The 16,699-nt window shown below is 47.1% G+C and overlaps 1 protein-coding gene across 1 annotated transcript in view; it reads right to left on the minus strand.

The window, feature by feature from the left end:
• The window catches only part of GALNT16 (polypeptide N-acetylgalactosaminyltransferase 16), a 141,429-nt gene that overhangs the window by 38,808 nt on the left and 85,922 nt on the right, over positions 1–16,699 (minus strand). The window contains exons 3-6 of the mRNA XM_025205982.1: positions 13,817–13,915; positions 4,639–4,706; positions 1,894–1,959; positions 421–542 (exon numbers count right to left, since the gene is read on the minus strand). Of these exons, the coding sequence (XP_025061767.1) occupies positions 421–542; positions 1,894–1,959; positions 4,639–4,706; positions 13,817–13,915 (355 nt within the window). The remainder of the gene's footprint in view (positions 1–420; positions 543–1,893; positions 1,960–4,638; positions 4,707–13,816; positions 13,916–16,699) is intronic.

Below are 16,699 nucleotides of genomic sequence, written 5' to 3' on the forward strand. Positions count from 1 at the left end.
TTCAGCAGTCAGAAGGGAGATTGTGGAATGGAAAGCAGTAGTGTGTGCTGAGGTACTGGGTATGCTTCATAAAAGGGGGTGTTTGCATAGGGGGAAGCCTCAGGGAATGTAGGAGTCAGTGGCACGCTTTATGCATCTCCCTATCGTATCCCTCAAGTTCCTCTTCCTCTCAACAGGACAGTTTTTCTGGGGCCTTTCAGCGAACAGCTCTGTAATACACAGCAGGTGCATGTTGCACTAGTTATTATAGACTCTGTACTCCTCTCCAAACATTCAGGTTTGACAGGGACATGTTTGGATGGTGCCCATACTTGATGCTGGTACCCACATAGATGGTGCCAACTACTGGTTGCTTGGCAAGACTGGCCCCAGATGGGGCCTGTAGGAGGGAAGGACTGGGGTGGGAGAGTTGGTGCTCACCTCTTTCACTCTCTGAAGCATCGGCTGCAGCCACTCACTATTAACCTCACAGTGACTGTCCAGGAAGGTGAGAATCTCAGCTGTCGCCACCTCAGCCCCTCGCACTCGAGAGCGAATCAGTCCTAAGAGAGGAAATGGGTAGAGAAAGGGGAAGGACAGCAAAAAGGAAAAGGAGAGAGTAAAAAAGCAGCTATGGCAGGGAGATTAGGAAAGAAATGTGTTGCACTTCTACCACTTAGAGAATATGACAGGACTCTCACTGCTGCTGGTCACCCCATGTAACCATTTACACCAATTCAGTGACTTTGGTGGCCATTTCTCCATGGTAAACTGGTTCCCTTACACTGTTCCACAGCCTAAACAGGGCCAAAAGAGGCCAACTAGCACGTGGAATGCTGTTAGCAAAGAAGTTACGGCCCAAAATACGTGGCTGGTTTGGCTGGTTCCCTACCAGCCCTGGAGGAGAAGCCAGTCCAGGCCAGGGATGTGGGCTTTTCCTTTCTGCCCATGTCACCAACCCACTCATCCAGGCTCACTTCAGGTCCTATTGTGAATACCTGAACCCCCTCCTCTCCACCTATGCTCACACCCACTTCCCTACCATCCAGGCAAAACAAAAAACACAGCTGTTACTATCCCTTCTCATCTCATCTCACCCATCTTAGAAAACCTCCACTGGCTCCTTTACCCTTTTCACTCTGCTGTATTCATGCTGGTTCTCCAGACCTCCAGTACTCTCACAACTTGGCTCCTCCTTTCTTATATGCTCTTGTTTGTTATTGCATCTCTTTCTACTTTGCTACTGGTGCTGGACCGTCCCGTAAAATCTGTGCTTTCTTTCACCTCATCCCTGATGCTTAGGATACCCCTTCCTGGCCTGATCTGTCAAGTCACAACCCAATTTCAACTCCATATCTCTTTCAAGACCAATGTCAAGCAATTCTTCATGGCTCAGCTAGAGAACAGCAAGTGAAAAGCAGTGTCTCAATTTATGAGCATGTTATGAGTGTTACACACACACACACACACACACACACCCCGACAGTTGGGAAAAGATAATATTTCACATATATAACATGCTCATAAATTGAGACAAGGCTATGTATGTATGTATGTATGTATTTAGTTGTCTTCTCTTCCATCCTTCAAATATTTCAGATCTTGTTAGGATGTAAGCTAAACAGATCAGGAATCATGTCTACCTATAGTTTTGTACAGCACCTTGCACAATGAGGGTAACTGAACTTTATTGAGGATTTTGGGCACTACTGCAATGTGAATGCATAAAAAAATATACAATGTGAAACATAAAACATGAGGATTGATAACCAGATTGCTGCCAGATTGGGAAATAAAAACTTCAACTTTATTACAAGTATAAAATCACTACCATGAGAAATAGCTTCTAGGGGAGTGGAAGAATAAGGGATGACTTTGAGAACAGATGGTACCTGCAAAGTTTCCAATGCTCACCTTCTCGTCGGCTGTTGCGTAGACACTTAACCTTGGGGATCTTGGTAAGGAGCTGGCAGTCCTCAGCTAAGGAAAGGGAAAAATGTTTGGCACAAACACGTGAGTTATTTGGCTTCAGTGGAGAGCTCTGATGAACTGTTCTCATATGTCTCCACAGGAGGGAAAGCTCTGCTTTCACTTAATATCACATTAATTGTGTTGATGGCCTTCCTCCCATTGTCTAAAGCAGCATTTCTCAACCCATGGGCTGTAAGAATATATGAAAGGGTTGGGAACAAGCTTGAAAAATGGATTGACAATGGTTCTCCTTTAAAGAAGAAAAACGTGGGAAACTGGGGCTTTTCCCTTGCAGGCAAGGTTCAAATTACACTTTGACTCTGGGGAGGGGTCTACAAAAAAACCCAAACTGGTTCACTGGAAGGAGCAATCCGACGAGAGACCCCCCAGGGTTATGATTTTCAAATCTGACTGGGGGCTCTCATCTCTTATGGGAGAGCTCAGCCCCCCTGAACTCCCCTGTAATTCACACCCTGCTTGCAGGCTGGCAGAGTTCCAGACTGCGTGGGGCTGCTTGGGCCCCCTCTCCCCTCCACCCCCCATGCCCTACACACTACAGGGCTGGGGCACTGGGTCAAGATAAATGGGTCCTGGTACAAAAAGGTTGAGAACCACTGATCTAAAGAGTGCACAAAAAAGCATGGCTTGCTTGACAATCCTCCCTCTAATTGATGAGCCAATGCCTCCACTCCAATACTGTGAAGGCCTGAGGCTGCAGCCACCTCACCCTCAGCATTTCAGAAGCACAAAGGGGCATGTGCTGAAGGTGCAGAACTGAGGCCAAGAGAAATAGAAGGCCGTCAGTGCCTAGTGAACCAGGGAGTTACAGGTGAAAGAGACCTGTTCTATTAGCTGATTTAGTCCATTTTCCCTGCAACCAGTTGTCAGGCTGGGTGTTCCCTACAATCTGTTCTCCAGAACAGCTTCTTGCTTGACTAATTAATCCAACCCATGAGGATTTGACTATCTTCCTTGAGGAAACTCTTCCACTAATATGGAGACATCCAACTGAGAATCTCATTCACAGCGCACAAAGAGTCCAAGTCACACCTGCTTTACAAAACACGGGTGCTATATGTCCTAGTGTGGAATGTCTCATTTGGATCACAGCAGCCTTCACTTTGCACTAAGCTGAAACAGTGCACGCTAGGCCACGTAGTCTTGGAAGGCCACACTTTGACAGTAAGAGCAGGCAGGTCACTGGCCACTTGGGTTATATAAATTCACTTTCTGCCACTCCTGCTCCAACAAACATTACTGGAACAAAAGCTGTCATTACAACCCTGTTTCCCTTGATTCAGCTATCCTTGCCTCTGACTGCTTTTATCCCATGCACTTTTCAGTGTCTTGGAGAACCCCCTTTGTTCCTCCTCTCACAGCCTCAGTGCTCTGGAGAGAAACATTAAGGCCCCCAGCCAAAATGCTTCTCTTGGCATCTCTGCATAGAGGCTTTTCCATTTTCAGGGTACTCACAGTAGGAAATATTGCTCTTGTGTGGGCAGTTTGGCAGCTGCTGTATCATTCAAATGCAGTGGCAGGTGCTCATGATTAAAGACTACTGAGATATTACTAGACATCTGCTATAAAAGAGGACCATGTCCCAGCATCAGATAAGCCACAGTACCAGTGAGTGTATTACAAGTTATGACAAGGGTGGGCCCAGAAAGTCAGCTTAGCTAATCACTTTCCAGAACAGAGCAATTAAGATGTCTTGCTACAGATCCAGTGGTGAGAGTTAGAGCCACTCTGAAGACTCATATTGAGGGCTGTCTCCAGTAAGCCCAGCTGTTATTTGGTACCTGATCATCTGGACTGAAGAGTCAAAGGCAGTCAGCTGTGATCTCTCATGTGCCAGTGGCTACAGAAGCAGGTCTAGCTTGCCAAATTATCCCAATGGGCATACATCTGATCTTTTTTTAATCACTTTCTATCTCTGACACTGATTTTCTTAGTGTATGTGGAGAAACTGAGGCACAGAACCCAGTTTTCAAAAGAAGTGAGCCCACCTCTTTTTAGGCAGACATATGAGACAGCTCAACTATGTGATAGGTACCTAAATAGAGTAGCTGTATTTTCAGATGAGTTTGGCACCCAACAGCTGCCACTGAGGATAAGGAGTTGCTAGGATAATCCTATCAGTTGTGAAAGGCAGTTTCTGGTTGACCACTTATGGAGATCTGGCCAGGACCTCCTCAAATGTTGACTTTGGCTCTGTAATGCATTAGAATACCCTCAGCCTGGACTCATGGCTAAAAGGCACCCTCTACCTGTAGAACACAAGCTTTTGCAGCAGTTCTCTGCTGTTAAGTCTCTCTCTCCCTTTCTCTCTCAGCCATGTAACTAGGCTTTGCTGGTCCTGAACACCATTTACCATATTTGTGCTAAACAGCCCATCAGATAGCATTTAATGAGATCAGACCAAGCACTCTGGCAGCCTGACAAGAACTGCCAAAGTGACACAATGAAGAGAAGGTTAAATGAGGAAACAATCAGAGGAAAATATTCAAAATGAAAACACGGCCTCTTTGCCATGGATGGAAAGCAAACTAGGTAAAGAAATAGCCTCTCTTCTTTGGCCAACTGGCACAAGAGCAAGAGAAAGAGAGGGGGGAGGAGGAGTGAAGGAGGAAATGCAAGAGAAAGGGGCAAAAGACAGAGTCCAAGGAAGAGAAGTCAATAGGTACTTACGATCTGAGCTGAAGTCATCTACTAGAATGATCTCCTGAATGAGACTGGCAGGGGTGCGGTTCAGAACGCTGCAGGAATCCAAGATGGAAAAAAATGACTCTCATCATCACTGTGATAACTTACAGAAAGCATCAAAAAAGGCTTTTGCCTTCAGTGTCTGTAAGCCTGACAAGACATATTACTGGCTGCTACATATTAACTGAGGAATTCTGAGGTAATGATATAATAGGGTGATACTGGCCACCTTCTTCACCACTGCACTGCCCCCTCCACCTGTATCTATTAGGCACAAGGAGACCTATTGAGGGTCAGCGATGATAGCACCCATGGCCTCTGGTCAGGACTGCTGCCTTCAATGTATTTTCTAATGCTTTGTCCAATATGCTTTATATCTAAACTCCCACACAAGGGGCCTTCTATTCTTTCCCTTGGGAAGAGACTCTTCAAAAAAATAACAGGTTTAACCATCACTCAGTGGGGGTGTCCACACAAGATACTAACTCCTCAGTAGCCTAATTCTATTGCGCAGTAGTGTGCAGGGCAAAATCCATGCTAATACACTACTGCACAATAGTATTAGGCTGCTGCACAGTTAGCAACACTAAAAAGCTGTGCACTGGCGCTACTGCACAGTAGCACCAGTTACTGTGCATTGATTTAGTCCTTGGTTATACAAGTACTAAACTTAATGAGCAGTAACTACAGCACATTAATGAACGTGCAGATGCACCCAGTCTGTGTTAAAGTTCAGTTCAAATATTCCCTTCCTGATTTCATCTTCTGGCACTCTCCATCATTTAATCCCTACTTGGACATTTATACCCCATAGGTACTACATTTGGGTTTTATGAAATGTAGCCCCCTTCCAGAGTGGGGGTTTCAGAGAGGATGGGGATGGAAATTCAATTCAGACTAACCGGTGTAAGGGACACACAGGCAGGGAGACAGACCAGGAAACTGACAAGGAGTGTGACCAAATGCAGGCTGAAGAAAATATGCACATGGATGGGATGTGTGAACTGAACCTAGTAGGAACCCTGCTACCAGAGAGAAGTGGTTGTAGGGACTGGGTTGGAGCGCCTTAAGGAGATGCAGCTTCCAATGTTATACTATCAAGGCACGGGTGGTCTGACCTAATGGTAAGGGGTGAAATGAGAAGCCACGTTGGCCCAGAGAATTGGAAACCCATGATGGCCAGGATTTTAAACCTATGGGCCAACTAAGAACTCAGGAGTCAGGGAGGAAATGCAACAAAGAACAAGTGTTGAGAAGCCTGCAGTCCATCACCACAGCTGATGAATCACTGATGGGGCTCCCAGCTGTGAGGGCACATGGTGCCTCCGTACAGCTGAGAGCCCTGTCAGTGATCAAAACTCTCAGCCACAGTGGGAGGGCATCTTGTTCTCCCATGGTTGTAAACTCTCTCAGCTTACTGGGGTTCCCAGCTGTTCCCCCAGCTGGAAGCCCTGATCAGCTGACCAGTGCTTCGAGCCTTGGAGTACGCTCCCTTGAGCTTCAGAGGTTGGGAGTATTAGCCACATGTTCAATTAAAGGTATGACAGAACCCAGCAACAAAGTAATCATATGTATTTTATGTAATAACTTTGTCCCTTATTCTGGTTGTATCACACCATTAACTGATTTCAAGTCACTACTTAAGATGCGATTAACCAGTTAATCACTTCTTACATGTAACATGCGTCAGGGGCCTTAATCATAGTTGTACAGGTAACACATGCTAAGTTCCCTCATATCCCTCTTCAGAAGATGTTCCCTCCAGACCCCTATCTTTTTCTGCTGTTCACCTTTGAACATGGACTAGCTCTCTGATACAAAGTCATATGTTTAATAGGCCTGTGCAAAGCAGCAAGTATTTGTTTCAGCTTCAGATTTGGCCAATTTGGAGGGACAGTGATTCGATTCAGTGATTTGAATCATTGTCCTGATTCTGTTTGGCTGATTGGATTCAGAGATTCCATGTCGATTTGGAGATTCAGCCATAGACTATATAGGCGGTCCTCAACGACTCTGGACACAGCTGCCTCCAGCTGATAAGTCTGTTGTAGTGGGCGGAGAAAGAAGGGGTGTGGTGGGGGCAGGTCAATGCCTCCACAGCAAGGGAGGGATTAGGGCTGGGACAAGCTGCCCAGCCAGGGTTGGGGGGCATGGGAGTCAAGGAGGGGGGCTCCCGCTACTGTGCAGCACCAGTCTAGGAGCTGCTTTTCTGGTGGCCAGTCTGGGAGGGCACGGGAACAGGCGGGTGCTCCCAGATCTGCGTGAGGCAGGCTGGGCTGGACTGCGCTCTGGGAGGCTAGCCCCAGCTGCCCGCTGCCAGGCTGTGCTCTGCGGGGCGGGTGGAACTAGGGCTACACTCCAGGCAGCAAGCCCCCACAGCTGGGCTGCACTCTGAGGGGTGGGTGAAGCTAGGGCTGTGCTCCAGCTGTGACTGGGGCTAGCCATCTGGAGTGCAGCTCTGGCCTCCACCCACCCTGTGGAGCACAGCCCAGTGGCAGGCAGCTGGGGCTAGCCTCCTGGAGTGCAGCCCTGGCTCCGCCCGCCCCATGAAGTGCAGCCTGGCAGCAGGGCCTTGCCACCCGGAGCGCAGCCCTGGCTCCGCCCACCCCATGGACTGCAGCCTGGTGGTGGGCGATTGGGGCTAGCCCCCCAGAATGCAGCCTGGCCCAGCCTGCCCCATGCAGATCCGGGGGCACATGCCCACTCCCATGACCTCTTGGACCAGGGGCGAGAGCTGCTGGAGGAGCCACCAGAAGAGCAGCTCCCAGACCACTGGTGTGCAGCAGCACGCAGGGGTGGGAGCTCCCCTCCCTGAGTCCCACACCCCCCCGCCCTGGCTTGGCAGCTTGTCCCAGCCCCAGCCCCAATCCCTCCCTCGCTGTGGGGGTGTTGATCTGCCTCCCACCATGCCCCTTCCCTCCTCCCCTCCACCCCTTCCCTCCCCCTTCCACAACAGACTTACCAGCTGGAGACAGCTGCGTCCAGCATCGTAAAGTCGAAACCCGGTCAGAACCTGGAAACCCGTTGGAACCCGCTGCAAGCCTTCCAAATCTCTGAATCTCTCCAAATTGATTCAGTGGCTTCCAGTTCAATTTGGGCCTTTTAATGGGTCTCCCGATTCAATTCGGATTCAAAGATTCGGCTGTTGAATCAGGCCAAATCTCTTCCAAATCTAATTGACTACTGAAGCATCACACAGCCCTAATGTTTAAGTACCTTGCAGAATCAGGACATAAGCAACAAAGGAGTATAATATTAAAAAGAAAAAAAAATCAAAGCTAATATTGTCCTTCAGATTTCTCAGCCTGTCTTGCTTTCTTGGCACCTATCTTTTACATTTTAAGCTCCCTTGGGCAGGGATCATTGGCATTTTTTGTTTTATTCTGTACATACACAAAAAGAAGAATACTACAATATTCCAAGGCTGGAGTACAGTCACACCAGAACTGGGTATAAAGAAGTGGTCGCCTCTTTGCATACTGAACCTACAGTTGCACTGGCTGGCCCTTTTTACTGCCGTCTCATATTGAAAACTCGTGGTTGCTTTGCTGTTCAATATCACATCACGCTATTTCAGGTTTATGTTTCCAGGTGCCCCTCTATGAGTATGTGTGTTTCAGTTTATATGTCCCTAGATGTCTTAGCTTGCATTTTCCAAGCCAAGTCTCATTTGCCATTCTCAGCTCATATTTCAACCCTCTCTGGATCCCTCTGCATTATTTTTCTGTTTGTACTAGTGATTGCAACTCCTCCAGATTTAATATCATGTGCAAATTTCAGAGACAGGACTTTCCTGTACTTTGCATGGAAATTCACACCTGTACAATGTCAGTATAAAATGCAATTAAATTGAATGGTAGCATTTTGTACCCACTCTCCTCGGGTGCAAATAACCACAAGGTGAAAGGAAGCAGAGAACCAGGTCCAGAAAGTTTAAACAGTTTCTTAAAACAATATTTAACAGGAATGGACCTCATACCTCCTGTCATGTAATTCTTTCTTCCTCCATTCCCAGTCTTTCTTGTGTATATCACTGCCTGACCCTACCTCTGTAGAAATGTTCACCTTGGCTTCACCTCCTCCCAGCTTTACCAGTTTTTCAACATCCACAACTTGTGTTTTCTCCACAAGCTCCAGGCCTCTAGATTCCAGCATGCACAGAAAGAAACACAAAAACATTCTTCCCTTTTCTTCAATCTGGTGCTGTAGTGGGCTAAGGAATTCTTAGCAACCCATGCTATGCTTAATTCTAACCCAGATCTGCAACTACAAACAACACTGTTTTCCTTAGAGAAGTGCCATGAGAATTAGTTATTGTTAATTCAGAAGTAAAGGTTATTCAGATGTCATTTCACTATCCATAGATTCATAGATATTAGGATCAGAAGGGACCTCAGTAGGTCATCGAGTCCAACCCCCTGTCCTGGGCAGGAAAGAGCGCGGGGGTCAGCTAGGAGCTTGTCTAAAATTCAGTTCAGAATTACCTTCTATATCTGAACTGGGGGCCCAAGTCAGTCAGGTCCCCTGTTTCATGGATTTCTTGTTTTCTTACTCTTCTCACTGCTACCTCTGTTCACTCAGTGTTTCTCTCTGTCCTGTCACACAGGTTATCATCAGTGTTCCTGTCTTAGGGTCCTCTCCACTATAGATATATGATCCTCATTCTGGTTTATAGATTCTCCACCTCATTCCACATATCAGCCATTATTTAACTTGCCAAAGCCCTTTGGGATGCAGCTTCTATGTAAGATGCTATACCAACTGTGTGTGTATTATACAACATAGTTTCCACAAGAATTTAGTCACTCTGCATGGGCACTGGAGAATTGACAGCCCTGTTGACTTAGTCAAAACACGCTGCCTACAAATCCGTACCCATAGACAAAATCTATCCCTACACTTGGAAAAAATCAGTGAGAGAAAGAAAGAAGGAGAGAGAGAGAAAGAGAAAGAGATCATTCCCATAACTCTCCTTCTAGAAATGTCCAGCCTGGCAGAAACCAGTGATATTACTTAGTGACCAGCCAGGCAGAGATACCAAGTAGGCAAATGGTTTTTGAGTGACAGCCACGTCCTGTAGAGCAAGGGATGCCAAGTGAGCAGCCTGTTTATGAGTGACAGCTGTCTCCTGCAGAGCAAGCCATGTCAAGCGGGCAAGCAGTTTACAAGCGACAGCCATCTCCCACAGAATAAAGGATGCCAGTAGCAAGCTGTTTGAAATGCCACTTGAGTAGATTCTAGCATTTAGGCTGTTCCTCATTTTGTTCTGTATTCCCACTCTCATTTAGTCTCCCACTGGTCTTTTTAACCACCCCTCAGACACTGTATCTTCTTTGACAATTGCCTCAAGGCTGAAAATTAATCCTGGTGGCCTAAAGATGTTGTATAACATGGGCATTTGGGACTCATACTGCATTGCCTGCTAAATAAATCATGAGCCCATGGACACAAACATCTTTTCTATGCTAGGGGATTTAAAGGAAAAAATGTTTTGGACAGAGACATTTTTAACCCCCATAAGAAGTGCATTGAAAGTGCAATCTAGCTGTAGAAGCCTTTTCTACACTAGGGCTCCCACTCATCTTAATACAGGTTTAGCTGAACTGGTGAGATCACACTTTCATATTTCTTCTTAGAATTCCCTTGCATAAAACTGATATTTAACAGTGGCCTCTGATTTTGGATTTCCAGCTCAAGATCCTTAGGGCTTGGTTTGAAACTTCAGCTGCAGTGAAAATTTTAAATCTGGCTGTAAATCAGACCCCAAAAATCCATGTCTGCTTTAGAAAATGTTGTCTTTAGGTGTCATTCATTTTCAATCACCCCTCTTCATCATCCTCAAATTACTAAAGTTCTATTTAGTGAAAAAGTACCTAGCTGCCATGTTGACATACAACTTTCAGCAGGTGCAACTTGAATGGTTAATTATGATTATGTAAAAAATGGAGCCCTAACTGACACAGAAAGCTAGATTCACCAGTTGTAGATTCAGAAATGAAGATATTCTGGAAGTCTGACCAGCCAATAGATTATAAACTAGTTGGTGCAGTTTTATGCTTTGCCTTGCTTAATATCACCAAGGTCTTCTGCAACCTTAAAACCAACCAATAAACAGAACAGAACAGTCCCTTTCATGCTTGATGTATCCCAAAGTGTTTTAGAATAATGAGATAGTGGTAGGTGCACTGACTGTGTAGGCGAACTCAGCAGCAATTATACTCACAGCAATAACTCAGCCAGGCACATTCAGACCTGTTCTGCTCAGAGACAGGACCAGTGGTTTTATATTAGATTCCTTGAAAGGTACCCTGGAATCTTTAATTTTCTCTTGAAAAGCAAAAAGAACCCACTGGTCCCCTGGAAAAGGAAACGTCAGATTAAGGTCTCTCTGAAAGATAGCTCCTTTAATGGTGCAGCCATGTCTAGAACCCTATTGCCAGTGTACATGATCTGGATCCATATAACGACCTTTTGACCCAGTGGGAACAGTATGGTAGTCTGCCTAGAAGCAATAGCGTAAGATTGGTAAAGCTGTTGTCTGGACTGCAGAGAAACCCAATCTTCAAAATCCCCTCTTATGCTGGTATGAATTAGAATCAACTTTCTGATGGTAGTCCATGAAGGCATAGCACTAATGAGAGAACTGGGCGGTCTGGCTACCAGCAGTCTGACAACCAGGAATCATTTGTCAGCAACAGCTCCGAGAGGAAGTGCCAATAAGCCAACCATACAATGCAGTGCATACCTGTTTCCTCCTGGGAATACATCATCAAGAGCAGCAGGGCAGAGCTCAAGGTTAGTTTAGAACAGACAGGTTTTGCCCCTTTCATGTACTTCGGGGTTAGGGCTGTAGGAGGCTGGAGAGTGCTGCATTTGTCTGACCACGGGGATCCTGGTCTGCTTTAGGTATTGGCTACCTGGAGCTCTTGGAAGCCTTATGATCAGCTAATTAATACACCATGGGACCTGAACTGAAACCCACCCCTGCATGTTCCTTTTCCTCTAGCTGCCACCTTCTCCACATTCTGATTGTTACAACTTCTAGCCACCTACCGGTTCCTGCCTATCTCAGGTTTTTCTTAAGATGCCTAATTCCATAGCTTCTAGCCATCTAGCCTGGCCTATGATGTAAATCCAGTGCTGTTGCCCTAGCAGCACTGAGACTGCAAACATTTTCTAAACAATGGCTCTGTACAACTCATTTTATGGTTCAAATGAAAAGGCAATCAGAGGCAAAAAAGCAAACATGTTATTGCAACACACATAGGCCTCTGGAAAGCAGGTGGCACCAACTTGGGAAGAGTTAGAAAACCAGCTTTCTAGCCATGAGGCCAACTTGGGCACACTTAAAAAAGCCCATTATTTATTCACAAAGTAAACTTCTGAAGAATCCCCTAGGACCTGATGCAAGATGAACCAGTACCAATAAATAATGCATTCCCACTAGAGGTACCCTCTGCTCTACCTTCCAGCTGAGCTGTTTTTTCTTTTCATTTAGCCTCCACTTGAGAAACAGGCTTTTCCAAGACCTGGTAGCCCACTTCAGGGATCCTTTGAGTGAATATAGGATATATTAGCAAGGGCAGAAGGCACAGTCTTTGAAAAGCTAAAATTGGAGAGCCTCAGCGGCCTCTCCAGCAAATAAAAGGAGTACAGGTGGAGGAAGCAAAAGAAAGGAAATTGTTGGAAATATTTCTTTGCTGTATAAATAGCAGCAGTTGTTCTCAGACTGCCTTCTGTTTGGGGCAGCCCAAACTGTCTACGGCTCCTACCCATTAGTGGATCCAGGAATGGGATAAGAGGAGGGTAGTTTCTGCCCCCCGCTTTGGCTGTGCCAAGCTTATGCAGTCACTGCAGGCTCCTGCTGGAGTGCCATGTAAGCAGTGAGCTCTGAGGTCACCAAATGATTGGGGCAGGGTCTGGCCAGAGCCTTTGCTTTTGTGTGGCTCCAGAGCCCAGTAGGTGAATGATGCTGCTGTTGCCCCTCCTATTCCTCTGCTTTCCTCTTGAATTCAGCAGCAGAGGAAAGGAAGAGACAAGTAGTGGTGGCAATGCTCACCCTCCGGCCTCCAAGCACACCCCATGCCAAGAGCTGACATGTGGCACAGCCAAAGACAGGGGGTGACTGCACCACTGCACCCTCTCTGGATCTGCCCCTGCCCCATTATTTGCTTATGACTCAGAGATGAGAAGCCACATACCTTGGTTAACTGGGGCACTGCTGGTTGGCAGGGGCTCTGCACAAGCCCCTTGGTGGGGATTTCACAGGGAGTCACGTGCAAAGGCTGTTCCACAAATAAATGATTACAGGGTATGCTTATGCTGCTTTGGTGATGTTCCGTGTGCCACCAAAAAGCACACCCCATCCACCTCTGCAGGCAGTGAAGCTACCCTGAGGGTGCCCCTCGCTGCTGCCGTCAAGTATGCCAGAGACATAACACTTGAGAGCAGTCTACTGTCTGCTCTCTGAGTTTGGTGCATGTGCAGCAGGTGGTGGTGGGCAGGCTGCCCTGTGGAAGCAGTAGATACAGGCTCTAAATGTATTATTAGACTTAGGGGTGCCTCTCCACCAGGTTCTAACGCTACAACCTTTCACCTGGAAAAACACTCACAGGTATACAGTCTGTGATGCTCTCTGCCCCCATGAAACAGGCTCTGGTTGCCTACTGGTGTTAAGTCATACTAGTACCCCAGTTAGGACCCAGCTACATATTTCACTTGATCACCTTCCAGCTCCTTTGCTTCCCTTCCTGAAAACCCCTCAAACAGGCTCTGTCAACCCTGCTGATTCCCTCCCTCTCCTGCCTGAGTGCCCCTTGCTAGTTGCTTCCATGAGGTTTCAGGTCCAACCCCAACAGCCTCCTTCCTGCTGTTAATGATCTCTGCAAGCACCCTGTCTACCTATCCTCCTGACACCCTTGACACCCTCAGTTCCTGCATGACCTTTGTAGATACACACAACTGGCCACCCTACCTCCTTTCCTCTTGCTGATTGCTGAGCTTATGGTCAAACCAGAAGCCACCAGCAGGGGATCACAGTTTATGGGACCTGCAGAATGAAAACTTTCCTGCCTTGACTCATTGCCAAAAGATCTCTCCAATCCCCAGCCTAGCACTCCTTCAGACCTAAAGGTTAAAAGCCCCTTCTGCCAAAAGCACCTACCTCTTCACTGTGCGGAGCAGGGTGGAACGAGCCTCATTGTGAAAGGTGATGATGATGCTGGTTGCTGGCAAGTCTGCATCATAGTGTACTGAGGCACATCTGTAATGTGGGAGAGTAAAGCGAGTTAAACTAGATGCAATGGACGACAGCAGGTTGAGAAAAATGCCTGACATTTCCAAGGAGAAAACAACCGAGTGCGACAGAGCTCTTGCTGCTCCGAACTTCAGCCTCCAGCAGGGAGGGCGAACAGCTGCTGAGAACAATGGAGTTAAGAAGCATACTATGATAAAAATGCATTAGTAGCTATACAGAAAAAGTGGTCCAAGGCACTAAAGTCTGACTCCACAATACTGGGAGTGAGAGAGGACTAATTGTCCAAACAGGGGGCTGAGACCCAAGATTTTGGACCACATTTCTGGATTTGCCACTGCCTTGTAGGTGCCAACAGAAGTGACAATTTTTACCTGATCTGGCCTCTAAAGGTGCCACAAATGCAAAGCTGCAGAGCGCTTTAAAGGGCCCGATCCCACCACAATCTGAACCCTCATTATATGAGGGTTCAGATGAAGGCACTCCAAAGTGGAGTGCCCTCATTAACTTCTGTCTGCACATACGAGACAGGGCTTAGCTGACACAGCCCAGCACAGCTCCTGGCATTGTTTGTAGAATGGGAGAGGGGGAAGGGAGTAGAGGGAACTTGTTCTGGGGGTTGCCTAGCTGGTGCTGGATGGTGGTGTGAGTGGATTAGAGCCTCCTAACCCACCCCCCATCCCAAAGTGGGGGCTCCAAATCACTCCCCAACTCCAGCATGGCTGGGGAAACCCCAGAATGGACCTTCCTCCTCTGCCTTCTCCCCCACCCATCCTGAGACAGAATGGGATCTGGGAGATGGGGGACAGAGCTTAGAGAAGAGGCTGCAGAGATGCAGCCTCTTTTCCTGGATGGGCTCCAAATTGGAGCTCCATTTCCCATCCTTCCAACACAACAGCTAACATATGGTGGGTCAGGAGGATCGGTCTAACTCATGGCACTTTCTGAGAAATGCTATGAGTTAGACCTGGAAGCTGCACTTCTGTCTGTGCCTTGTGTGATCTTAATGGGTCATCTGAAGAGTGGACAAATGAGAAATCTACCTCAGGGTAAAAAGAAGGCAAGATTTTAGTGCATGTCAACTGCATGTCACAAGATAAGAGCATGGCCATGGGGAGTTATCATAGCACAGATGATACATGGTAAGGCCCTGACCCCTTTCATTTCATAATAAATTGTTTGCATGTCCATATCCTTAAACTCAATTTTCTCAAGTGTAAAACAAGGATAATGTATACCTGCTACTGAGCAGAGTGGGGAGGTATCATTGGTCTATGTCTATAAAACACTTGGGCTTGTCTATACCACATTAGCAGCAGATCTCATGGAGGATAGGACTAAGCATATACCTCCTCTGCCCTCAAGTTCACCGGAATTTTGAGTGAGGCTGCTCTGGTCTCATCCTCACTGGCTTCTCTCAGACTTGCTGGTAGCCACAAGCTCAAGAAAGGGACAAGGTTAAAACAGTCTTGCTAGGGAGCTTTCAGCCCTGGAGAATGTCAGCAGACTCAAGTGGGTGGGCAGAGGTGCTGAGTATGTCGGGGGTCGGCACCTTTAGGGCAGGTCATGTGTAAGGTGTACTCAGTCCTGTCCTCCTGAAGACCCACCACTGATTCAGTATAGACAGGCCCTTGGAGGCCAGCCTCTGCAGAAGGAAAAGCAGCTACCATCATTGCATGTGCCCCATGCACAGGGGTTTCTTTTCAAACAGTAACATCTCTGCTGGCAATGGAAAGTGATTTCTGCCCCCCTCATCCCTGGGAAAATACCAACATCAAGATGATTAGTGAGACTGCAGTGTAACCAAATGGGAGGTTGTTCAAGAAGAAGAGTGTGCTTCACTACCAGCCAGTGTGAAACCCCTGAGGAGATGAGTTAGGCTCCTTTAAATGAAAAATGCCCTCTCACCTGACTTGACTGAAATGTCAAATGTCCATTTGTGCTTGCACTCAAAGCCAAGAGTTCGCCTGGAGTGAACTTTTACCAGGGTTCCTTACATCCCCAGTGAACAAGGGTTGTTAAAAGGGAGAAGGAATCATTCCCATAACTCTGCCAGTCTATTTTTCTCCTGTATCTCATCAAGTCTGTTTTGCAGGTAACCACTGAACTCATTGCCCTCTGTCCCAAGATTCCAATTTGGAGTGTGGATGTGGAATGTGTGGTTACCAATACACAAAGAGCTGAGACAAAAAAAGGAGTGAGGCTGGAACAACCTAAGTTGGATGAGAGCAGCACTGCTCATTGAAAATCAATAATGCTAGAATCTAAATAGACTCTTTCAATCTGGTAGAAAAGCCTTGAGGATCCTTCCCAACATCCCTCCCTATGAAAACTGTTAGATAGCAATGACCATCTTTCCAAAGGCCAATAGCCCAGAGGAATCTCCATGGAGTGAAATGAAAGCTATTAGGGCTGTGCAAAGCTTCAGGTGCAGATTCGATTCGGAGGAGGTTCAGCCCAATTCAGTGGCTGAATCTCTGAATTGAATCAGGAGACCAATAAAAAGGTCTGGATTGATTCAAAGCTCTCTGAATCAATTCAGAAAGGATCCGGAAAGCTTCTGAGATTTGCGCAGTCCCCGCCCGCTGCTGCAGGGAGCTGGACCCAGAGTAAGTAGGAGACAGGGGAGGGGGGGGCTGGAGGAAGGGAGAGGGAACCATGGGGGGACTCCCACCAGGCCCCAGCGCCCCCCCACACACACAAACCCAAACTCACCTGCTCCTGCCAGGCAGGGGGGTGATTCCCACTGGCCTGCACTGTGCGGGGGACTCTGCCATGAGCCCCCATCCCCTG

This window comes from Alligator sinensis, unplaced genomic scaffold (genome assembly GCF_000455745.1).
Source record: "Alligator sinensis unplaced genomic scaffold, ASM45574v1 scaffold768_3, whole genome shotgun sequence".
In the NCBI taxonomy this organism is placed as follows: Eukaryota; Metazoa; Chordata; order Crocodylia; family Alligatoridae; genus Alligator; species Alligator sinensis.